Source organism: Pseudopodoces humilis, chromosome 18, assembly GCF_049639895.1.
Source record: "Pseudopodoces humilis isolate 2021_Gansu_Grassland_sample_001 chromosome 18, ASM4963989v1, whole genome shotgun sequence".
Classification (NCBI taxonomy): domain Eukaryota; kingdom Metazoa; phylum Chordata; class Aves; order Passeriformes; family Paridae; genus Pseudopodoces; species Pseudopodoces humilis.
Genome location: NC_142217.1, coordinates 13,334,002 through 13,359,981, shown reverse-complemented (window position 1 = coordinate 13,359,981; position 25,980 = coordinate 13,334,002). Strand labels below are relative to the sequence as shown.

At 43.9% G+C, this 25,980-nt stretch overlaps 1 protein-coding gene across 6 annotated transcripts in view; it reads left to right on the top strand.

The window, feature by feature from the left end:
* The window catches only part of MAD1L1 (mitotic arrest deficient 1 like 1), a 346,102-nt gene that overhangs the window by 214,962 nt on the left and 105,160 nt on the right, over window positions 1–25,980 (top strand). For all 6 annotated transcript variants that reach the window (XM_088064345.1, XM_088064346.1, XM_088064344.1 and 3 more), the window contains one exon: window positions 8,702–8,909. In XM_088064345.1, the coding sequence (XP_087920471.1) occupies window positions 8,702–8,909 (208 nt within the window). The remainder of the gene's footprint in view (window positions 1–8,701; window positions 8,910–25,980) is intronic.

Below are 25,980 nucleotides of genomic sequence, written 5' to 3'. Positions count from 1 at the left end.
GTTTTCAGAACCTTTGTGCTTTTTATTTTCAGTGTCTTTATCAGAGGTTTTTGAACCAGCACAGGTCTCCTCTGCACACTACTAGACTGTAAATAATAGCAACTTTTTATGGACTTTGTTCTCAGGAAAGACAGGAATCCTTGACTTGAAAAAACTAGTGTAGAAACCCTGGAATTCAAGTCTCTAGGTGGTAACAAACCATCCTAGAGCAGACTATGATTTTCTTCCATTTCAATAGAAGCAAGAGCAGCAATTGAACAGGACAGTGAACATTTGGATGCATTTTTTCTTTCAGATTATCCCGGCTTCATGCCATTCCATGTCTCTCTGTCCTGACTCTTAACCTTCTTGTCACGTTTGTTTGCATCCCAGACCTCATCTGAATGCCTCACTCAATGCAAATTACAGTCTTGCATCCTCCAGGGAACAACACGTTTGAAAGAGATACAGGAAACAGATCTCCTTTTAAAACTACCTGAAGGGCTTCTGCACCACTGCTAAGACATTTTATTTTATTACTCCCATTGTAGCAGCGTCCAAAATGTGTTACATGTTGTACCCAAAGATATGGTCTGGTGTCAGAACAGTGTGATTGGAGCTTTTTTTGTCTGTGATACAGCCTAACTCCAACCACCTCCCTGTCTCATTGCTAATTTGCTGTGGTGAAAGAGGCCACAGGGAGGAATATCAATGGGTATGGACAGTGTGGAAGATCTGCTCAGGAAGGAAGAGAAAAGCCCCTGTAGAAGCCTTTGTGGGAGGAGCAGCTGTTGCAGGTGGCATTGCTAGTGGAGTGGGGAAGGTGATGTGGGACTCACTGCTCCTGAGAGCAAGGACGTGGAATCTGTTGTGCTGCTGGAGGAGTTACCAAGGATGAAGAGGCACAACCCAGGCTGACACAGAGTGTCTTCACTGCTCTGGAAATGGCTGATGTTGGGTGTTCAGGAGGCCAGAGGTGAAAGTTTGCCTGAATGAAGGTGTATGAACAAGAGGCTGCATCACCTGGGCAAGGAGAAAGATCTTCCTGTTTTGCAGAAGAAGTAGCAGGTGTTGTACTAAGAACTGGCTAAGATAACAATGGAAAGGTTGCCCAAGTGAATTCCTGCTGCCAGGTTTCAGTGCTGTGTGTGTGCAGATGCGCACAAAAAAATGATGGAGAGAGAAAAAGGGTAGGGAAGTGGCATGAGACCTGGTGGGAACAAATGAGCCTTTTCCCAACATCCAGCACCTTCTGTTTTTCTTTTTTTTCTTCCCCCAACTGTTTCTGATGTCAAGCATGCACATACTGGCAAAGCTACAAGGAGCAGGTGGTGGTTGTTGCTTATTTGTTAGTTTGCTTTGTCTCATCTTTGCAATCCATTTTTGTTAATACAGCTCCTGTTCCACAGGCTTTAAAGATCCCTTGGTGTGGTTATCTTGTGTGACAGAGGGAGCTGGGGCGGGTGAGCGTGCTGTGCTTTGTGCACTGGGTACAGAGGGAATTCTTTGGGATGCAGTTTACTTTGGGTATTATTCTAATCACTTTAACAAGCCTGAGCAAAGAAACAAAAAGAACAAAACCAAGAAACAGAATTTCCATTAAAATGGCGTTTCCTGAGGTAGGATTAAGCTCTCTGAGGCTGTCTTGTACTGGGTACAGAAATGCATCCAATCGCCTTTTGTGTGAGAAAGCTGAGTAACCAATTTTTTTTTTTTTTTTTAGGCTGTTAAAATTTAGGTAGATCAAGAGAAGCTGCTCACCTGAATATCCAGGCAGACTCTAGTTAATAAGCTACTACAGCAAGAGCTGTAGTTGTTGGGGACCTTGCATGTGCTCTTCAGGTGATAAATTCCAATTTTGCCTTCCCGCTGGTTTTTTGTTCTCCATCTTTGAGTGAAATTTCCAATGGGTATTGATGCAGGACTAACAGCAGACAATTCTTGACATAAATGCTGAGCCATTAACTGTAAGCTGAAGATAAACATGTTCAAAGACAACTTCTAATGATATGTGACTTGTCTGCTTTCATAACTCAGCGGAAGCAACGGGGTGTTCATTAGCTGTGTGCAAAGCCTGTGTGGCTGTTTACCCACAAATACCACATGTTTGCAGTGAAGCCAGACAGTCATTCCAGAAACTCCAAGCCTTGGGAAAGGTGTGTTTGAGCAATGTAAAGGATCTGTGGTAAGGAAGAGGCACTGAATCCCAAGAATAAACCTGCAGGTCCCCAAAAACAGTGTCAGCTCCTCCAGCATCAGAAACCTGGATTATGCAAGAATTCAGTAGCTGGAGCCCAACACAGTGAAAGACCAGCCAGACACCTTGAGTAACATTTTGTCCTATCTTTGGAGGATTCAAGATGTGCCACCTCTGTTTTAGTCCAGGATTTACCTGGATTTTATCTATTTATGTTTATTGAGTGTGCCACCAAGCTGTGCCAGCAGTGAAGTGCCATCCTCTGCTCAAGAGTTCAAAGGTTCAGTTTTGGACATTGACCACCTGCATATACCCAATTACCTGCTGTGTGTTAGTGTTTACAATTTAAGTTATTCTTTTGCCTACAAGAGGTAGTAAATGGAAGCAAGAGCATTCCCTGGTCAGTTGGATGCTTTTCAAACATGTCTCTTCCAGCATCCCCCCAGCTGATGCTTTATGTTTTATATTTGTACAAAAGAAACTTTCCCATCTGTCTCCTACAGCTAGATGCAGTCTTTATTTCAACTATTCTTCCAAGGTAACTACTGACCCATTTAAAGCTGATATAATCTACTAAGCTCCTTAAATCATTTCTATTTAAGTTCTCCAGTACTGAATAATGCATCCCAGTCCAGAAACCTCAGAGATTTCTCTCTTTAGAAGTCAGCATGGGAGGAAATTCCTTAGCTCAGAAGGCTGCAGTGTTTGGGTGGCTCTCACCATTCATGAGAGTCGTGTGAGGAGGAAATGGTCCTTTCCTTGAAGAGCTTCCAATTGCCAGCCTTTTCTCAGCAGGGCCAAGCACAAGCTGTTGTATTGCCAGCCAGCAGCGATTAAACTCAGCTGTCCATATGCTCCACCAGAATTTATTGTGCTGCTCAGAAATCACAATCTTTTAAGGCTGATAGAGATACCAAGACTGAAAAAATGAGGTACTTAAGTGCGTGTCAGTCCCATCTATGGGGTTTCAATGATTTTGCTTGCCAAAGCATTAAACATAAGGAGCCTGTGAGGATGTGAAGTCAGCTGAAAATCCTTCACAGTGCCTGCTGACGTTGTATCCCGACACTCATTGCCTTTTTTGGGAATGTATGGACTTCTTTAATTTCATTAGTTATGTTAGATAAACATATTCACACCAATGGATACCATTCCCCTTGCTACCAGCTCTACCTTCTGATCAGAAATACCTGCAGCAGATGAATAGACCTTAAATGGAGTTGTTAAGCACTGAATGTTTCATCAAATGTAAAGTGGCCCACATGGTTTAAGTACTTTATTCTTACCTGTGTGCCTGTGAAAGTGAGTGGAATAGAGAGAAAAGCTTTTATAGCTCCTGGAGAAAGACATTGCTGAATTGGGACTGTGCAGTTTTCAAACAACCAGGAGGAGAGATGCCAAAATAAGTTCATCCCTTTTCAAGGTGCTGTCACTGGCAGCTTTCATTGTTCTTCTAAACAACTCCTCTTCTAAAGGAAAAGTTTCTGTTTTTCAGAGATTAAAGCAGTCCTGTCTTCATTCATTGCTTTGGCACTTGACTGGTTCTTCCCTAATGGGCAGATTACTTAGGAAGTTTTTGAGCAGTAATTTCAACACGTAGACCAACATGCTGACTGTTTGACAATAATATACTTTTAAAAAATGACACATAGCATCAGCACAATTATCTCCCTGGGGTGGTGGTTTTTTTTCAAGCTGGAAGATGGAAGTGAGAGGGGAGGCAGCAGAATCTGACTTGAGCTTGTACCTCGCTTCTAGATGACAAATTGGCCCTGTTTCAAATTCTTTTTTCCATAGTCTTTTGTCAGAAAGTTTATTGATAGCCAGAGTCTTACTAAATAGTCCTGCCAGAGTGTGCTTGGATTAAGGCAGTATTTGTGTGTGGCATCTGCAGTGTTTGTCCCACATAGTGACTCCACAGCTGGGACAGCAGCAATGGGGTGGTTCATGAGAGAGTTTCCCCTGTGGATACTCTGGGGCATATGTCTGGAAGGCTGAGGATAATGCATCAAAACAACATTATTTCACAAATTGTGGAGCGAATTAACGTGTGGAATCAACAGGTCATCTCTACAAAATGTTCAATGCCCTTCTGTGAGCCAAAAAAAAAATGGTTTTGCTGCCTTAAGCACCAAATCAGCTACTAGTATCTTGCTTTCCAGGAATGAGTAATTCATTTTTTTTAAGTGCCAACCAGGTTTGGTTGCAATCAATCAAGGTATTTATTGCTTTCCCCTAAATTGAAGCTCTGTGTACATTTTCCTGACAAATCTGAATTACTTGTTCAATGTTATTCCTGAAAAGAATCAATGAACGCCAGCAGTTCTCTCTAGTCCAAGTCATTTACTCTTCAAAATCTCTACAATTTCTGTGTTTTAAGGTATTGGAGAAAACAGGGGTAAAGAGAGGATGCTGAGAAATTGGCAGTAATGTGTTATTTTTGCTTTCTGAGACACTGGCCATGATGTGCTGATGAGCAAAACAAGCTACCAAGATACTGCTGAACGAGCCAGGGGTGGGATGGCTTTCCAGCAGAGCTCTGTGGGTCATACATCGATTGCATCGCCCAAATGTCCCACATTTCCATATAAAGGCACCATGAGCTTGAGTGGATTTGATCAAACCTCACATTCAGGCCAAGTTCCCAAACCTGCAGCACGATTTTCATGCTTCTTGGAGAAACCAGGGATACATTACTGTTGGTTATAAGATGCTTTTTACCTCTGCTAAGCAATACCTCCTTGCATGTGTTGGTTCAGCACAGAAGCAGCATCTGGAGCTGTGCCTGGGCAGCTGTTTGGGGAGTCCCAGCTCCTGTTCAAGGAACGTGGCTGTCTCTTCTGTGCCTGCCTTTCAAATGCCACTGTTTGGTTTTCCTCTTCAGTCACCCAAGATTAGAAATTATTTTCTAAATGGGAAAAACTGGTTTAGGTCTTCTCTCCCAGTGCCTGAAACAATTTTCCAGGCTTCTGCTGCACAACTGAAAGGACAAAATTATGATCAGTAAGACTAATTTATCGTAGGTGGAAGTGCAGTTGACAGAGAAAAACAGCAATTTACATTTTCCAGAACGAAAGGGATTCCAGGAGGATGTTGTTTGCTTTCTTCAGTCCCTGGTTTCCTACCAGCATTAGAGTTTCATGTCTGTCAAAAGCTAGTGAGATTTTAATGCTGCTTTTTTGTCTCATATATTTAGCAATTTCCAGCCATAGAGCCAGCCCTAAACTGATCATTTTCATGACACAAAGTCAGTCCCAACCTTCAGAAATTTGGGAAAAACACTCCAAACATCCCAAGCTGTGATGCTGTTTTGACTTTCTGTATTACCTACACGAGACCCATCCCTTTCATCAGACACTGCCTCTGGTCTGCAGCGTTTCCATGGAAAGCTTCCTGCATTTATTTGAAACTCCAGAGAGTGCCAGTAAATTTCCTGGAGACTTAAGAAATGCTCCGCTTGGTAGGACTGTGAGGTGGCAGCATGGTCTGGTGGTGAGGAGGAGCAGCTCTGAAGGTGTTTTCTTCTCTGCCATGCTGCTGAGGAACCTGGAACCAGAGACTCCATCTTTCCATACCTGCACTCCCCTCACATACTGCATCTTTAGACTTTCTTGTCTGCTTTTTGGGCTTTAGGTGATAGTTCCCTGTGGGGTTTGTACAGGACCTGGCGTGCTGGGATCCCTGTCTCACTTGGTTTCTTTTAGGTATTGCTATAATATAAACCAGCTGCACTAATATTTTAGCTGTAGGGAGAAATGTACTGGTTTGATGTGTGCTGTGTAGAAGAAAGAGAAAGCTACTGCCCCTAGCCCGGAAATGTGAGTAGCATAGCAAATATGTTAGTGATCTCCCAGAAATGTTAAATGAGATGGATTCTGCCACTGCCTTCATAGCACTGTGGGCTTTTAAGAGATTCTCTTGTCTGAGTGAAGTTTCAGACTGATGTGCTGAGGAGAGCTGGTGAACCCTGAAAATAAGGGTGAGTCCTGGTGATGAGTTTTAAAGCAAGATTTTTCAGGGGGGTATGTTATGAAAGAAGAAGATAAATAGTCTGAAAGATTTGTGAGAGCCAAAGCACTGTGGCTTCGTGGCAGGGCTTTATGGAAAGGCCAGATGGATGATGGAAAAGAGTAAATAACCTGCAGAATAAACAGATTGGTGCAGTGTTACAGCAGCCCTGGCAGTGTCCAGGTGTGCAAGGCTTTCCTCACAGGGCCCCTGCTGCTGTGTCTGCAGCAATGGTGATCCCTGCACTGGAGCTGGAACGGTGCTGGCAGCCAGGGTGAGGAGCTGTGATCTCTGCCTTACCTTGGCAAGGGAAGCAGGGCCAGAGCCCTTCCCAGCTGGTCAGAAACACCAGCAGCTGCCCAAGGAGAGCTGGGATCCACAGAGCATCCTCCTGCCAGCCAGAGTAAGCTCTGTTGCAAACCTTGGAGTTGAATCTCTTCCCTTGAAAGACAAACACGAGAGTGAGGAGTGCCCTGACCTGTCTGGAGGAGTCCTGAAGTGCAAATAGCATGAGAAGGTAATGGGCTGAGTACAAAAGCAGGTTTGTAAATGCCAGTGTGTGCTGGGGAAAATATATCTAATGAGCTGATGTTGCAGCTGTCTTCCTTCTCCCTCTGTTTGACATCTCCAAGATGCTGTTTGTGTCCTTCAGGTCTCACCTGAATTTCTCTTGATCAAGGCTGACTGTGGGATTATTTGTTCTTTTGGCCTGAATTGCCTGCTTGGCAGTTAGGGCAGGTTTTTCTCAGCCTGGCTATGGGAATGGGATCACAGAGCTGTTGCTGTGGGGCTGCAGGGCAGTGCTGCCCTCCCAGGTGTTCCTGAGGTCACTGAAGCGAGGCTTGGGCAGTAGGAGAACGTGCATCACCTGCTCACTACATGGCCAGGGGTTGGGAGACTGCATATCCTGTCTGTGGGCAGTGCAAACAGCTGGGAAGGGCACCTGAGGTTTCCATGCCTGAATCTTCCCAGCTCCCTGGAGTGAGCTCTTGGGTCAGGGCAGACCTCTGGGAGTTCCTCTCAGCCCTTCTTAGCCTGGGACATACACATGTGATCTCCTTTCTTTGTAACTTGCATGTACCCTGTGGAGCAGGGACTCTCTCCTACCCAGATGCACAGCTGAGGGCAAACTGGTTTCTCAGAGTAGTTATGAGGAATTACCATGTCCCTCTTTTTTTTTTAACTCTGGGAAGAAAATCCCAGAAGAGCATCTTTGACCACAATGGTAGAAGCTGCTATTTTGTGAAAGCTTACAAATTTGTCCATGCTCTCTAGCACTCTTCCAGCAAACAGAGATTCTGGAAGATTCTCACATGTCCTTCCCTGGCACAGCCCAGTTCTGGAGCTGTTGTCCTTGATTTTGTCAAACCTGTTTTTGATGCTGTTTTGTGTCTATTGCCAGGCTCTGAGCAGTGAGTTTCAGCAGTTCACTGCCTGATGAGGAGGTTCACAGTATGTGAATACAGAGTATTTTCAATAAAAGATGTTTGAGAGTGGGATCTTCTGGGGTCTCTTACCAGCAATGACCAGCAATGCAGGATGAAGTTGCTTAGTCTCTGCTCTGGTTTGCATGGAAAAAAACCCCACATAAAGTTCTATCACGTCTTTAATGGAAATGAAATGATAAAATTGGGATAATACCTACCTCATGCTGCTCTTGAGGGTTAATTAATGTTTACAAAATCACTTTCGGTCTTGAGATTTAATTGAAGGAAAAATATTACCATATAAAATAGCTTTTTATGCAGGCACTGCTATAGGGTTTCAGCTGGGCAGAGTGCCGTGGCAGCCAGTGTTAGCACATGTTTTACTACGTTTATGGTTGTGAGGCTTCCTGTAGTTTATATGAAAATTGTCTCTCTGAAATCACAAATGAAACATCAGCGTTTTCCTCTCTCTTTGAAAGAATATTAATTTGCTATCCTAGGGCTTGACTGACTATTTAAACCACTGTAAATACAACTGTCCTTTGAGAAAAAAGGAATGGAATATCAGTTCCCTTGCTTGGGATGAGCTGATACAACTTGCTAATGACTCCACCTTTGGATGCCATGGATGTTGGTGGTTTATATGAGCAATAAATCAGGCTGGCACTGGGTGTCCTGCTGTCATTTAAGGGTGCATTTGGGTGTTCATTATAATCTCCTGCTATCAAGAGATTTTAAATGCAGCTATAAAACTTCATTTCTGGAGTTAAATTTGATTGTGGAAGTATCAGCCAGGGAACAAGTTGTGTTAAGTGGGGTGTTTCTGTAGGTTTTTTCTGGTTTGGTTGTTTTTTGTTTGTTGTTTCCTTGCCTTGTTTCAGGGTTTTGTTAAAGATGGAGTAGGAAGAGAAGGAGAAACAACACTGGGTTTGGCTGCCTTCAACTGTTGGAATAAAACCTTGTCACTGCATAAATGTCACCTTATTTTCTGCTGTAACATTTTTTTATTTCACGGAGTGGTACAGGCTGGGTGGGCTTGGAGGTTGGGCTGGTTACTCAATGTGCTTTTGTTTTTTTTTCTGCCACTCAGGGTGACTACGACCCCAGCAGAACCAAAGTTCTCCATTTCAGCATGAACCCGATGAGTTTGGCCAAGCAGCAGCGCAAGGAGGAGCAGCAGCAGCTGCAGGAGGAGTGTGAAAGGCTGCGGGAGCTCGTGAGGGTGCTCCAAGGAGGCGGCTCCATCTCTGGGAATCTGGAAGGAGTTGGGGGTTTTCAGTCCCCACAAGAAGTTGCAGGTAGGCTGCTGGCTTCTGGTTCTGGGGATGCATTTATTCATCCATGCTGCCAGAGGAACTGAGTGCAGAAGCAGATGGAGGCAGTGTGGTGTGCGTGATGGAGTGATTGTATGGAAAATGAAAAATGAAAAAAGCTGGGTTGGTGCAGGAGAGAGTGAATGTGTAGTGGCAATCCTGTGGCAGTGTGGTAGAGGGTGGGTGGTAAGGCTAAATAATAATAATAATTCATATCATTTGCTCATGATGAATGAAATACCAATACAACAGCCTTCATAGGCTGATGCTGCTGACAGAGTGAAAGGAAATATTTCCTTCCTTTCAGGGCTGGTTTAGCCCTTGAGGTAGTACAGACAGCAGGAAATAACTTTCATAGCTGCAGGGAAGCCAAGTGGTTGGAATCTTTTCAGACCTGGCTTAAAACAAATTAATATTGTTTATCAGTGTATATGTGCCCCATTAATCACAGCTACATTCAATACTCCATGAAAGCAGAGTCCATCTTTCACTGAGCTAAATACATTTCACAGAATCTGTGGCACACCAGTACAGTCTGTCTTCCTTTCATATACCTGAGGGAGACTTTTTAGTACAGTAACCCCAAAAATCAACACCTCCAGACATGTTCTCAGACTCTGAAAATCAAGGTAAGGATATCAATAAAGCCTAACAGATCACCTGTAACACTCAGAGGGACCAGGCAGAATCAAGCTATGCTGAAGAGCCCAGGAGAAGTTACTGCTGTAACTCTGTCATTGCCTTAAAGCAATTTGTTAGAGAAGAGAAAAATGAAAGGGACCTGAAGGTCTGTGTGGAGAAAACTTGGTGTGTTCCAACTGCATATACATGGTCAATGTCTGGAGGTCAGGATCCTCCCTCAGATGAGACTGAGAGAGCAGAGCTTTTCCCAAAGGTCACAAGTGCTGGAGACTTCAGACCCACAAAAGGACAGAGCCCTGGTTTAAAGAAAATGCACTTTCATATTCATCACCATCTTTCTCTGTTATGAAACTGAAATTCTCAGAAAGTAGCTTGTCTGTTTTCCCATCGCTCAAACAATGGCACTTTATTACTGCTGAGAATGTATTTGTTCCAGCATCTCAAAGTGGATTATGGTACTATATAGCCTTAAAAATATGATGGTGAGAAGTGCAGATGGGGTGGTTTATAAAGTGAAGAGCTCACTGCCTGTTACAAGTGACAGTTCTGTCACTCCTGCTAGTGGATGCTGTAACAGATGCATAACCATGAAACACTTGGCAAGCATTTAAAAAGACCACTGTCTGTAGGATATTCCAGTCTCAGAGCCCCAGTGGGCAGTTCTTGGGGATAGCTGTCACATTGCAGTTTGGATTTGGAATGCACTGGGTTTTAGGGGTTTAAATTGCAGCAGATGCTGCTGCCCAGTGCCCTTGTCTGTCCTTATGCCCCGAGTACCAGGCACATCTGATGCTGCAGGTCCAGGGGCTGACAGTGCCCAGCGAGGGCAGGGGCAGAGAGGCTGCAGAGGTGAGCTCAGTCCAGTGTCTCTGTCACTGATGAATGAACCTCTGGGGTACATCTGCAGTAATTAGACCATCTCTTCTGGGGAAATGTGTTCCTCATGTGTGCCTCCTATGATGTGCTGGGATTATTATTCTGCTGCCTTTCCACGCAGTTGCTTTTAGCTGGTTGTGAGGTGCCTCTGTGCTGGGATGTTACCAGGTTCGTCGTTAGCTCAGAAGGGATGCATTTTTAAAGCTGTTTTCTCTTCTGCCTTTAATTCCAACAGGAAAATAAACAGCTCGCTGGGTATTTCCAGCCTCATGTATGTGATGTTTTTGTTTTTTTTTTCTCCTTTTACCCCAGTCCCAAGCTACATCATTCTGACTTCTGGTGACCAGCTCAGATGGAAAAAAGCATCAGGTTCAGAACTTAGAAGGGTGGGAAGTACTTCAGTGTCATTTACCAAAGTCACAAGAGGGCCCTTCGGATTCTCAGAGTGCCTATAAGTGCATCTGGAGGTGGTTCTTGTAAACAAAATGGGAAAAAGCTGTTGAAGGATGGAGCAGTCCTGTGGATGGCTCTCTTTGAGGACAGGGTGAAGGTAAAGGAAGCCAGATTATGTGGAAAGATCTTAGGCATTTTTTCTTATGTGCATCACTGTCATGCACAGGGGACATTGCCATAAATACACCTAAACTCTCATTTCTGCTGTGGGAGCATTCAGCAGCATGGTCAGAGCATGGGGACTGCAAATGTTGGGATGTGAAGAAATGTTGAGGGTGTTACAGTGCTGACCACAAGGTTACTGGGTTATTCTGAGCTGGCTTTAAATTAGCCAGGTGAATGCCAGATTTGGCCTCCTTGCTGGAGCAGGGAGAGCTTCTGGTGGGTTTGGGGACAGCTGATCAAGTGTGCTGTGCAAGCTGCATCCATTTCTGCATTGATTCCATCCTGCATCTGCAGTGTGCATACGGCAGCTGTTCAGCAGTGGCTCGACAACATGGATTTGTGTGGCCAGAAAACTCACACAGTTTCCCTCTGGATTAGACATGGAAGATCCAGCCTTTGCTGTTTTCTTAGCTCTGCCCACAGGAACAGCTGCCACATGCCTTCTACTTCAGTGTATTTTCAAGGTGTGAAGTGGGGAACATGTGGCAGAAGCTCCCTCTGCTTTGTTTGTCACTGTCCAATTGGCTACCCCAGGGAGGGAGGCTCGTTGTGCATGATAAGGGAGTGGATTTCTGTGTGTTCTGTGAAGCTGTTTCTGTACAAAAATAACAAGAATTGGAGTTTTTCTTTCGCCCCTTTCTGTCAGCTGCAGTCCCCATCTGTCTGTTTATCCAGCTCGTTTGTGTGACACACACAAGAGGCAAATTCAGTTCTCTGAGCTTTTGAGGAGGGAGGTCCCTGGTGTCAGAGTAGAATGGGATAAAGAGAGAGCAAGGACAGAGTAGGAAGAGTGTGGATAAAAGCTAGGAGGACAGCAAAGGTCATGTGTAAGTTTGCATTTTGCCTTTAGACAGATAGAGGTAAGTGTAAGATTTTATTGTCCTGTTTTGCCATATAACCTGACTGGCTGCTTGGTGAGGTGAGGGATTTGGGTGGCCTCCAGCCAGTCAGGTTTGATGCATTCAGCAAGCTTATGTGGTATGCAACAGCTGTGCTTATGGTTCACAGAATTATAATTATACCAACCAAAAAAAGGCATTAAGGACAATGATGTTGATGGTTTTGATAATAATGTATTGGCCATTGTTAAATCCCTTCATTGGACTGGAGTGCAGCACATTTCTTCTGATCGTATTTCCAACTCCTGCATAGGTAATAAGAAAATTATTACTGTGGACGTTAAAGCTCATTAAATGTGACTCTATTAAAAATCAAGGTTATGCTGGACTTTAAATCTCTTTGAGCATAACCGCTGGAGGCTGCAGCACAGCCTGGCAACTTGCCACGTGGTTCAGTGGCCCTTTCCTCTCATTTATGCTGTAATAGTCCCTGTTCAGATGGGGACCTATGGAGGGCTAGAACAACATCCTGTCCTTTTCCAAAATGCAGCCTGGCAGTGCAGGCCCATGGGGTGTTGAGGGGGGCAGAGCTGTGGGCAGCACACTCGGGGCGTGGGCTGAGCTCTGTGAGTGTTGTGTTCCTCTGCTGGGTCGTGTGAGAGCAGCAAGGTCACCCAGCCATCTGGGGAGAGGCTGCGAGTCTCCTGCCTCAGAAACAGGGATGCAGATTGTGACAGCCTTGGAGAGGTGGCATAGGGCATTGCTGCACAGATCTGAAATCTATTCCAGTTCTTCATTTCCCTTTCCTGTGCTCTTCACACCTTCCTTCCACTGCCCCTTCTGTATTTCAGTCTGCATCTTCTACTTTTTTCCTTCCATCTCCATAGCTGTTTCTATTTTTTCCCCATTTCCTCTCCAGGCCACTTCTGTTTAGATCTTTCTTTTTTTGCCCTGTGGGGTCCTGGTAGACCTCTTGATTTCTGGCACTGCTAGAGATGGATTTGGATCTTAGTTGCAAGCAAATATGTAGGTGGCAGCTAATGGGGAGCTGAGAAAAGTAATGACTTGTAACAAAACATAGGTAGAAATGAGACAGAATGGTGCAGGTGCTCCTTTTCTCCATTTGTGTTCCTAACTTAAAGGTAATGTATCTGAAGGTAAGAATGGATGATCCATGGAAGCCGGTTCCTGACTAAAAGAATGCAGTAATGCGAATTTTCCATGAGCTCTCATGATTTATTGCTATCCCGTAGCTACACTGGAGTGTTCCCTTCTTCACACAGCTTCTCCCTGTGAGAAAGAGGAAAAGTGCTTTTAATATTCTTTCTGGTGAGAGAGAGGCTGGCACCCCTACCAGGAAGGAAGATGGGGAAATCAACTCTGATTTCAACCATCTGTGGAGAACTTTGGAACTATTTTCCTGAGCATAATCCCACCAAAAAGAAAATCTGTTCATCCATCTCAATGGTTTCAGTGTCCTTTTCCCCTTGTTAGGGAAAGGTGTGCAAAGGGGGTCCTTGATGAAGGACTGGGGAATCTCACTCTGAGGCAGGTGTTTGGCCCTAACACAGATGCTACACCTGGCATTCAGCAGGGGCTGGCCCCAGCATCACAGCCATGCCAGGGCCTTGTAAAATGTATTTAATTGGATTTAAATTGAGTAATGAATTAATATTAAAATAATCTAATCTTGTTGAAATGACGAGCCAGAGATGGTAAAATTTGTCACTGTCCCAGTGTGCTTGTGCTTCTGTTGAATGCGTTTCTGAGTACAGAAGGTACAAAAAAAGGAGCAGATGGAATTTAGAAGTTGCCATTCTCCATCCACAGTTGGCTGAGCTGTTGGTGCTTGGAAGCTTTGGTGCTTCCTGCCATCTGTGTAGGGAATCCACACATGATGAGGGCTGCACCTGTGAATGAGACCCGAGTCCACCTGATGGAGGATCCTTCCATGACCTCAGCTGCTGGTGGGGTGCACATGTGGAAGTGCAGCCTCTGTTCCTCACTTTGTGCCAGTGGCTCCCAGCATCCCACTGGTCAAATGGGCTTGGGCCAGGTGAGTGCACAGAGGGCAGCTCTCCTTCAGTCTCATCCTGCCTCTTTCTGAAGCACAGGAAGGATTCATTAGGTGACCCTTCTGTCACTTATGTTTAACCTGCCAGTTCTCCTTCACTTGTACTGAAGGAACTGCCTTTGTTCTAAATAGACACAAAGGTCCAGGGCATTTGCTGCCTTCAAATGTTAAGGGACCTCTGTGAAAAGCAGGATGTTAGCCTTTGTGCCCTGCCTGTATCTCAGTAAATTGCTTTCTGCATATCCCAATTTCATCTGAAGTTAATAAAGAGCTTGACTTTGCCTCTGGTGCTTTGCAGTGCACTGATGAAGATCTGTCCTCTTTCACTCCAGAGATGGCCACATATCCTTGATGGGGGAAGAAATCATCCCCTTCTGCTACCTGCATCTGAGATGTTGTGTAGCCTTGGTGTGCAAACCACAAATGATGTGGAAAGCAGCACAAGGGCTGAGAGTTACTAGCAGCAGTCCTGACCCACTGGGAGCTGCCTGCTGACTCCACAGCCTCCGTGGGGCAATCCCTCCAGCTCTCAGCTAATTCTCCTTATTATTGTTTTTATGGTGCTACTTTCTCTTCTGCAAGACATTTAGTCCAGTCTGGGACCTGAATTGTATATTAAGACTGGGAATAAGCTGATAGTTTAAATAGAGCTTACTTTGATTCCCTTTGTTATTATCCAGATCCCTTTGTCTCAGCCCAGCACTAGAGATAGCCAGGTGGTGCTGCTAAATATACCTGTTTTCATAAATAACTCCAGCAGAGTTGTGCTCTCCTGTACTTCATATTGACAGGGTTACAGTGGTCAGGGGAGAGTCCCTAAGTGATGTCAATGGATTTGGGCAGAGCAGCCATAAGGGGAAAATACCTTGAAGCTTTTGTGTGCTCTGATTCAGCAAGAGTGCCTTTGATGGTAAATGTTCTGCACTACTGAAGTCACTGCAGACACCTATAAAGGTCCTGGCTTGAATGAAAGACCAGTATCTCAAGAGGGCTGGAAGAAATGTTTTCTGGTCTTTAAAAAAATTGCTTTAATCATATATAGTATTCATCATCCAGAAAGATTCCCAAGGTTTTTTTTTGAGTTAATACAGATATGAAGTCATGCAGCACTGAGGATATTGCAAACAGTGTGTCCTGCCTGTGGCAAGATGCCATGAGTCTGTTGAACAACCAGAGACTTGCCCCGAGCTCGGTGTAATCTGTGTGCGGCGAGAGGGCCAAAGGTTGCTGACCGAACAAACCCCCAAGGAAACTGCAGCTTCTTGTGAAACTGGGATGGGAAGTGCCACTGAGACATTGCTGGAACTTTCAGGCTCTGTCTGCTGTCCAGGGAGACAGAGGTTTGTAATAAATTCTGTAAAGTAGTTCTGTTGTAGCTGGCAAATGTGTAAAACTTGGTGTCAGTCAAAGGTTACTATCCAGACTATACTTAGCCTTCACAAAGAGCAAAAAAAGCTGCAGGATTTCTTCCTGCCCTCCTTTTCTACCAATTTCACATGAGAAGTTCTTGGAGAACTCAGTATTTCTCTTTTTCTAAGAGGCAGCCTGTGAAGCTATATAATACTTACATACAGCTCCAGCAAGTCCTACAAGGGTTTTTTTAAAGCATCTTCTACTCTCTTGCTGTGCACTATGTAGAAATGGATTACAAAATATTTAGTAGAAGTAGACTTTGTTCCATAAAAAACCCCCAACATTTCTGCAAAGAAAAAATAATAAAATAAGTTGTGAGAGAGAAGGAAATGGAAAAGAAAATAAAAATGTATATGTGATGAGGAGCACCAAATTTAAACACAACTGCGACAACATCTGCAATGGTTTCTGTAGCAATATGAGGAAGGAGGCTCCCAAGGGAAGATTCTCTGGGCTTATTGATCCTGACTTGAGTCTGGGTGTAATGGAAATGAGTAGCACTGCAAGAAAATACAGCTGAGGAGAAGGCTGCTGCTTTCCTGGGCAAATGCATTTTCCTTACTCGGTCCTGACACAGTAAAGGTGTGCTGTTACATCTGGGGAGGAAGAGGCTGCCTTTGCTGAGGTAGGTGAGAAGGTTAGAGGTAGCTAAAGTTGTTACAGGTGGGCAGAGAGAAAGGTTAGAGCTGACATCAGGGAGCAGATAAATCAAGAGAAAATGTGTAGAGAAACCTGGGCTGACAAGGAGTATTCTGTCTCCTGTATGTGGCTGTGAAGGAAAAACTGGTGATAGAAACAGTATTTTTAAGCCTGATTACTTGGGATTCCAGTTCCCAGTCCATCAGTAGCTAAGTGAAATACAAAGTGAGCATGTGGAAGAGTTGTTCTCACTACCAGAAGTAACCCCCAGAAGTAGCTATGCTCCTTCATTTCTACTCAGAGGATGTTCAGAGCCTTTTCAAGGAGAAAAGCCAACAAGCTGCAGAAGGATCCAAAACCCTCGTCTCTGTGTTCTAACTCCTTACCACCCCCACAATCCTTGTAAAACACCACCAAATTTGTACTGTACAGAAACTGCCACGTGAAAGGTAACACCCTTTGTGGCCACAGTTCTTCTATATCCCCCAGGTTCTTCAATGTCCCTTGTGCTGATGGTTTCTTTATCAACCAGAGATAAGCCAGCAGCCTGTTGAATTTTATTGTTGGTAAACTTTGGCATTTGTGTTTTCCTGCCTGGGATATTTGAGTCAAGATCTCATTTCTTGGCTGTGGCCTCCTTAGTGGCTGGGATGCTCCTGCTAGATCTCTCCAGTCCTGAAGGGAAGGAGATGCAGTATTATCTGCAGCTGCCCTTTGGCTCCTGCAGGGCTCTGCTGTGAGCTGCCTCTGACAGCACTTTGCATCATGGAGCAGCTTTTGATTAGGCCTGATGTGCCACAAGGCCTCTGGATGTACAGAATTGAAAATGCTCTTTCATTCATCAGCAGGATTGAGAAGAAAGGCTTGTGCTGATGTCTCAAATTCAGGCTGACACTATTTCCCTGGCATCAGAAAAACCAGCCTGCCAGCGTGGCGGGGCGCTCCGGCAGCAGAGAGCCTCAGATCTCTGCTCTGCATCTTGTCAACGTAGTGTTTCTCCTGGAAATTAAAACCCCATGCCTCTGTGAGCCAGTAGAGTGGTAAAAATCCAGTGGAGGAACTTTGCAAGGGGTGTCAAGGACACTGGGAAGTCTTGAAAAGCCTTGTGCTGGCGAGGTGAGCATCCCCTTGGTTGGGGTTGTTTATTGGATTCAGGAAGGATTACAGGAATGGGAAAATACTGAACTTATTTACCCTTTCCCACTCCATACTATCCAAGATGGTTTTCCTGTTGTGATCAGGTCATAACAGGAATAAAATGACTGAGTTTTCTGGTTTTCTCTGGAGTCCTCATATCAATTTACAGGTAACTATATGTGGCCAGGAGCTGACATCTGACTGTCTTCACAGGATAAATCAGGGCTCCTTAACACAATCCCCGTGAATGTGTGGAGACTGAGAGAAAAAGTTTGTCTCCTTGTACCACATTTTAAAGGGGCAACGTGCAACTAAAAATTTGGAAGCTAAAGCATAACTTCTAGCATGGACTGTTTTTCTGGTTCATCTCCCTGTCTGTGGGAAGCTGGTTTTTTCTTAGAAATACTGTTGTGCAGTTGAATTTCCAGTTTTTCTTTTCACTTAGGCTGATTATTTAGGAGCTGCAAAGGAAGTAAAATAAGGTTCAATATTTTAGAGCAGCGGCTGTGTTTAAGAAGTTTATATTTGATGAGGAAGTTGATGACATTGCATTACGTGAATTTGATGTGCAAAGTTGTCACTAGAGTGTAAACACAGTGACAGCAGGACCAGCAATTCCCAGCCTAATCAAGTAAGCAGAGTCACACATTCTTTGAGCTATAGCGTAATAGAGACTGATTTACATATTAAAATGAGAGAAGCTACACTGATCCAACAATTAAGTTGATATTTTAATTGCCTAAAAGTCAGGAAATTCAAAGTTATGTTGCCTGCATCAGTTAATTTGTCACCCACATCTATTTGTGGTATTTTCAATGACTTTATTTGATACAAAACCAATGTGGATTTAAATACATTAAGTGTTAGCTGTGGATGAAAGGAGAGCTTTGGATTTTCTGGTTTACAAAGCAGACTAAGAGAATTCAGGATTCAATTCTTGGTCTGTTTAAAAGTAGTCCAAACGAATTTCAGGTAATTTCTTTCTTAATATTCTACTAGACATGTTGGGAGGGAGGGAGAGGGAGCTATATTCAAATGCAATGAAAAATATTCTCATTGATCTCAATGGACCCTGAATTGTATCCTTAACTTCTTGTTTTCTTTGTAAGGAATAAGCTTTATTTAATTGCAAATTCGCACAAATGCACTAGTAGCACTAAGAATTACATCAATATATGGATTCTGTCCTTGATGTTTATGCTGGTTTCACAGGGCTGATCTTGCATTCTGATAAGCTCTCAGTTTACAGCTCCCTTATCTCCCCATGCTGATGTTCTGATATATGAATGCCTCTTCCCTGTGCTCACAAAAAGCTATTCACATGCCGAGTCTGACGATTTTTTTATAATCCTTCTTTGAATTAGACTACAAAAAGAATGTGTTTGCAAAGGTTAACTAATAGATACATTTTTCTCCCTGATGAGGAAAAGAAAAATGGTGAAGTGCTGAAAAATGGTCAAGCAGAGTTTTGATCACGCTTTTCTAATCAAATACATTCTAGGTAGTGAACAAGTAGGAGAAATGTTAATCCATAGTGGATGTATTTGGAATGGAGAACATCTATTTGGAAAGCAATCAGCATACAAAAGCAGACACTTGTAATTACTTTGCTGTCTTAATCATGGCACCGACATCAGTACCATGATGTGGTAGAGTTGTGTTATCCTTTAGAAAGTGGTGCTGACATAAGGGTGTCAGCAGGAAGGGAGAAAAGCCTGCCTTAGCACCTTCACCCCTATCGACCTGGCTTGCTAACACCCAGTGTTAGGTCAATAAGTAGATGCAGTGCTCTCTGTGCTGCTGGCTGTGGTCTGGGCACCTTGTGCTGCTGGCGGGGTTTCATGCCAGGGAGGCAAAGGTGTTGTTAAATCATAGCAAGTCCTAAAATGCAGGACACTCATGTCTGCCCATCAGGGATTTCTGAGCATCTGGGAGCAGCCCATTCTTTACAGTAAACTAAAGCTACCAGGTGTGGTTTGTGTGTCACAGCATTGATGTATCTTCCCTTGCTATTGCAGTGTTTCCGTGTTTTCTCCATTTCAGTGCCAGCTTGTCTGGCATCTCCGCTTAGAGAGGAGCAAGTCAATCCAGCTTCCATTAGGGAACAGCATATTCATTCTTACCCACCAGCTCCAGCTCAATGGATGAAAATCAAACAGATGAAAAGCTGAGGATGAGATCAGATTCACAAATTGCCTTTTCACTTTTTGGCTCTCTGAGTGTGTTTCTGTCTCTGTTGAATAGAAGAGTCTCGATGGATCCTGTTGGAGGACTGTGGCATGGTGTGTTGTTGGGCGGGTATGCAATGTTGTAAAGTTACCTTCTGCCATGATCAGACACCGTCACGGGTGTGCAGCAAAAGTACCTAAATTAAATAGATCAGAGGCTTCTGTAAGGAAGGGCCGGAGGCGGCAGCAGCAGCAGCAGCACCTTCGCTGGAGACTGCGGATGTGTCATCAGAAATCTCTCCGCTGGTGGCATCAAAGCGACCGTGCAGATCTGAGAGATTCAGCAAAGGCTTTCTGAATAGGCTGGTAATGACGACGGCGTGTGATTCCCCTTTTAGACTGCCATGCTGCAACGCCTTCCCTGAGATGAGGCGGGATTCGGGCGAGGGGAAGTTTCTGTCTCGTTTTAGGAAAGCGATAAAAATAAATCCCGAGTTGGAGCGGGTGGTGTTGGAGCCGCGTAGCAGGTGCGGGCTAAAGGCGTTTCCATCCTCAGGCGCCTTGGGGAGGAACTCCAGGTCAGGTTGTTTCCACGACAAGTCCCTTCCTCGCTACGTGGGCAGGGTGCTGATGCGTTTGCAAGCTCCCTGCAGAAGGTGTTTGGACTCCCATGGCGCTACAAGGAGTAGCAGAGATTACTCTTCGCTCCCATTTCAAAGCACTTCTTTCTACTACAGGATCCTTCACCTCTTACAATGAAAAACCCCAGGAAAGAGGAGGGGGAGCATTACCCTGTGCTTTTATTCCAGAGTCCTTAGGAAGTTTTTGGTGAAGAGAGACATTTTGAGCAGAATGTTCCCACATATGCAAAGGCTTCGTCTGCAAGGTGATGTCCGAAGCCAAATGGAGAGGCTGCTTGCAGCACTTGGGAACAGATTTAAAGCTAATGGCATCTTAGTTACGCCTCAGGTAGCTCAGAGTACTCAGCTGCTAACCCCAACAGAAATAAATAAGGATAAAAATTAGAACCAGGCATATCTCACCTCCTGCAGCATGTTAAACACTGCTATTCTCCTCTGTCAAAGCTGGAGTGAGCCAGGCTCTTCCATACAACCAGGGCAAATAAGCAATTAGCAAGAGGTACAGAAATTGTGTTTAGGAAGGTATAAAGTTGCTCTGAGAGCTATTAAACACCTCTCCTTGTTTTGCTCATTGTTTAGAGTGGGAATGTTTGACACTTAACAAAAGCTGACTAATGTTTTGGGTTTTTTTCTTTTAATGATCAGAATTCAGGGGAGGGCTGACTGTGACAGGTGGGAGAAAAAATTGCCATCCAAGAGAAGCTCTTTTTAATTAGCAAGCCCCTTGGATGATTTAGTTTGCAGTGATTTGAGTGCTGGCTGGTTTGAATGTGTCAGTGGTGCTGACCAGCAGGATGCAGTCCTGTTCTGCAGGTTCTGGTTTGCTCTTCAGGCATCAAGAAGGGAAACTGCTCCAACAAGGAGAGTCTGTGATGAGGGAAATTATAAAAGCCAGCCGTGTTCACAGCTTCACCATCTGCTGGGAAAGCTCTCCCTTGGATGCCAGCACTGGTGGGAGCAGGCATAATGATGATAATATTTTCCACTTCTTTAGCACCCTCTATCCAAAGGTCTCTGAGTATGCCAGAGATACTAATTAAGCACCCATGGGAGGTGGGCAGTAATCTCCACACAAGCTTTTTTTTGCTTGCAGAGTTTAAAAAGATTGTGGCACTAATCTTTGGGCAACAGTTCCTTCCATTAGGCAGCTCTGGAAGAACTGAAAACCTTTCACAGTGTAGTTAGTTTGAATCAAAGCTGTATTAGGGAAGCAGTCTGGCTGACATTGACCTGCTGGACTGAGCTTGTGCTCCTGAGTGGTTTTGTTGGAGCAGCAGCAGAAGCTGGGTCTGTTGTAGCTGGTTCAGAGTTTCTTGTAGCACAAGACTTGGAGTAGGTCTTATAACTTCTGTCCAGTGCTTAACCATGGCCTTCTGAGGAAACTGTGCTCTTAAGATCAGATGGAAATCTCAGTGCAGTGCTGTACATGTGAAAAATCGTGGAATCATATACTAGCTTGGGGTGGAAGAGACCCTTAAAGGTCATCTAGTCCAACCCCTGCAATAAGCAGGGGCACCTTCAACTAGGTCAGGTTGTTCAGAGCCCTGTCCAGCCTGACCTCAAATGCTTCCACCTACCACCTCTTTGGGCAACCTATGCCAGTGTTTCACCATCCTCATTGTAAAAAACCTCTTTCTTATATTTAGTCTGAATTGACCCTCTTTTAGTTTAAAACCAATTGCAGAAGCCCTGCTAAAAGGTCTCTCCAGGTCTTTCTTATAAACCACCTCTAAGAACTAAAAGGCAGAAACAAGGTCTTCCTGGAGCTTTATTTTAGACAACTCAATCTTTCTTTTTCATAACCTGCATTTCCACAGACTTCAGGAAATGCATGAATAACACTGAATGGTGCATCAGGAAGGAGCAAGCCTGTGAAAAAGGGAAAAATTTGACCACAAATCTGTGATGCATGATGCCAAGAGTCACAGTCCTGGATTTAAAAGTATGTTCCCATGAAGATCCATAAAATGCTTTTCAGTTGGGTAGAGTTGTCACAATGAAGCTTTTCCTTCCCCTTGGGTGCAAGGTATAGAATGAATTCTCCTGATTAAGAGAAAAGATACACCTACTGTCCATGATCTCTAGGAGGAAAAATACTGCTGTCAAGTATCCATTATATGGTGTGTAAGTGTATTTGAGGCTATTAAAGACAGTTATCCTCTGAGATTTATATGTAACAGGTTAGAACGGGGGAGGGTGGGGGAACAAACCCTTGCTGTGTTTAATTATTGCTGGGTGCTGCATGCACTTTTCTCCATTATTTACTTAATCTTAAATGCCAGATGCTAAAGGGCACCAGCATCAATTAACTGCTTAATTAGACTTGCAAAGAAATCATGTAATTTAGTTATAGGCAAATAAAAAACCCAAAAACGCACAGAACAGAAGCTCAGGGCTCTCTTTGCAATCATTTGTAAAGCTCCCTGCATACATTGTTTGCTTTCATTGCTCACTGGAAACTCTTTGGAGCACTTTCTGTGCCTCTTGCCCTGTAGGGAGCCAAATGTCTGGATGCAGCATCTCTTGTTCATTCTGAGTGGATTTAGCTTTGTTGCTTTCCAAATTCTTTTAACAGAGGTTAGGATGAAGGATTTAAGTGGTGCCTCACCCTGATCTAGAGCAGAACCTGGCCCTTGCCCTTTCTCTGCTCTGCATCCCCTCTGGTGCTTGCTCTGGGTGCCCAGTCAGGGGAAGACCATGTGCTGCTCCCTGTTCCTCCTAGGAAGACACACTTTTGTGTTTTGCAGTGTATTTTCATATTTCAGCATGCAACCCACAAGCACCCTAACTTTAACAAAAAAGCCCTGCTTCCCTCACCTCAAAATAATAAGCAGCCAGATACTTTTATTCTGTTAGTTCCCACTATTATGAATGAGAGTGTTCACAGGAGTGAAATGCATTTTGTTTTATCAAGGCCTCCAACTCTGAGTCCTTATGTTGCAAATTGCTGTAAGAGGGTAATAATAATGCCCTGGGCTTGGGTATGAGCACAGTTTCCCTTCTGGAGCTGCTGTCCCTGTGACTCTGGCGCTGCTGTTCTCACTTTGGTACCAGCAGCACTGTCATTGCACTGCCTCTGCAGCATCCCCTTTCACAACTTTTGTTTCTTTCTCAGTGCCTGGATGTTGGAAGCTGTTGACATATTTGTTCTCAAATGTCCTGAAACCTTTCTGAAAACAAGGTGGTGTTCAGCTTTTGAGAGCTTTGTTCTCCCTCTGTGCCTGTGCTGTCTCAACACTGCTCTTTTCCTTTCTGAAAATGTGACCCAGCCCTTACAGAGTTCCTTAGTTCTTCAAAGCACTGTATAAACATTATCTAATTAAGTATATATAACATGCCCTAAAGTATTTTAAGGGAAAACTACAGCACAGCATTGAAGTTTCCAGCCACTTGATCCAGTGTAAAATCTGATTGAATCACTAATTATTTTTCAAAATGCTGTGCCTAATGACATGTATCAAGACAGTGAGATCAGAGCTGCAGCCAGAAACATTGGGAGCCAAGAAGAGAGGGGCTGTCAGGTAAGTTCTGTATTAGTTCTGGAGTTGGTTTGGATCTGCACACCGAGGTAATAAGCAAAACAACAAAAAAAAAGAGTTGCTGCAGCATTCAGATCTTTCCTGTTTTGATATATATAATCAGCTCCACATTTCCTGTTGAAATGTTCATTAAAATTGCAGCCCCTGTGATTATGCAGCTGCCTAATTCAAATCAATGGGGCTCCTGAAACAATTTTGGGTATTTTTAATACTGCTGTAGAACTTCCTTGTTTACAATGTTATGATTAAGTGACTTTTTTTCTAATGCATCTAAAGCATTAATAAAAACCTCTTTAGGTTTTCTCTATTTTTTTTTTTTGGTTTTTTGTTTGCTGTTTTTTGATGCTTTTTCTTAATCTGAGCAGCTGCAAGTAATGCAAACCTTGCTTTATGGTTTTATCTTTTACTTCTTAGTAGAGAATGTCTTTTTGGATTGATAACTTAATCAGAAGCCCAATTACACACGTTCTTTACAATTCCTAGTAAGCCATAATTGACTTTTTTTTTGTTTTGGAATCCAAATACAAGTAAATAAAATTAACAGAGAGCAGACAAAGCCTCACTGAGAGTCCTGTAGATGGTGAGAGGGAGTGAACGAGTGGCTGTGTGGCACTTAGTTGCTGGCTGGGGTTAAACCATGACAAACAGTCATGCTGGGCTTCCAGCTCACCAGCTTCTGAAGCAACTGTTGATAATGCTGCCAAGAAGATTATAATGTCCAAAGGGTCAAGTACTTCAATAGGTCTCATGCTGAAAGGGAGGTAATTTCAGTTTTACTGGAAAGATGCATTCAAGGTAATTTCAGCTCAGGAAATTCTGCTTTGGAATGCTTCAGAGTGATGCCAGGGCTCTTGCCAGTTCGTTTAAATGGCTTTGGGTTTATTAGCTTTTCACTTTTCTAATACCTTCAATCCCTTTTCCTGTTTGTTATTGAAGCCTTGGCACAATTCTGATGTGTTTAAGTTACAGACATTACAGGAAAATACTTAAATCAAAACATTGTGGGAGAGAGATGGCATGAACAAGCAGATGTTTACAGTCTCTGACTTCTGTGGTTGAGGAAAAGCAAACACATTTCTATAAAAACTCAATGTGGTAAAAGCATTTTAGTTGCCTGTAGTTACATGTTTCACGTGCTTGCAAAGGTATTTTTCTAGTTGTCTCTTTGTTTTATTACCTCTCTCCAGCTGTACTTATTAACTCCTTTGTTTAACTCTACCTGGTAATGGTTCCACTGGGGCTGCAGGATCAGGGGAAGAGGCAGAGCTGGCACAACTCAGGGCTGCATCTCTTGGTCACATCACTCCTTGCTGAACACATCTGCTCGAGCTGGTGCTGCCAGGTCGAGCGTGGGGGTGGCCAGATGTGAAGCACTGCAGATGTTTTAGTGTGGTTGAGCCCAGATGATCTGATACCAACCTGCCAGCGCTGCTGCCACTGTTACAGCCCTGATCACAACCAGGGGGGTGATACTGTGAAAACTGTGCAGGTCAAAATTGGTCAGTGCTGGCTGGAAACTGCCAACTGTCTGGTTATTGGGTTGAGAAATACATGAAGATTTTAAATGAACCCTTGTTCTGTGGTGCTAGAGGAGTAGGATGCAGCCCATAGGATTGAGAAGTGAGAATTGTTATTTAGTATCATCCTTTGTGTCCTCTTGGTATTCAAGAACCTATTCACTTACTGAATTCACCTATTGAAAACTGTAGGTAAATGCTTTGGATGTGGACACAGGAAGTGAATGAGATGGAAGAGAACAGGAGAGACCAAAGCTTTTTCTTCTTTTTATAGAGAATAGATTGAATGTGATTTGGCCACTGCACCTTAATGGGTAATCCCCACTCTGAGCCTCAGATGAAAAGAAGAAATCTATAAGGCTAGAGATAATGCAGGAGGATTTTTGCAGACTTTTCTCAGATGTAGAGTGAGCTACTGAATAGCACAGCCTTTAAGGATAACTTTTTCTTCGAGCACAGAGCTAATACACTGATTTAGCTGAGTTGGGTAAATCTGTTTCTCATTGCTTGCACAAACCACGCACACAGATTTTTTTGTGTGTACCATTTTTTCCTTTCCTCACTCCTTCCTCAACATACACTTTTCCTAAGCCTCTCTGACCTGTTTTGGCAGAGCTGCTCATGCCAGCAGAATGGTCTCCATGGCACTTGGTGTCATTGACCTCAGTGGGAAGAGTCCACAGCAGCAGCAGCAGTGAGTAAAATGTTCTCTAAACCTGAAGTGAATCCTTCTTGTGCTGCAGTGCAAGAGATCAGGATTCTCTGTGCACTTGCTCCCTGTTGTGGGGTGGATATTGGAAACCAAGAGTCAAGGTTACCTCAGTGCTGTGCTTTTTTTCTATACCAAAATAATCTCTTTGGTGACTAAGCACAGGAGATCTCGATTTTTTGACTGATCTTATTCCAAACAGGATAGTCCTGCACTAAGCCAGTGTTTGGTGCAGAGTTCTCAG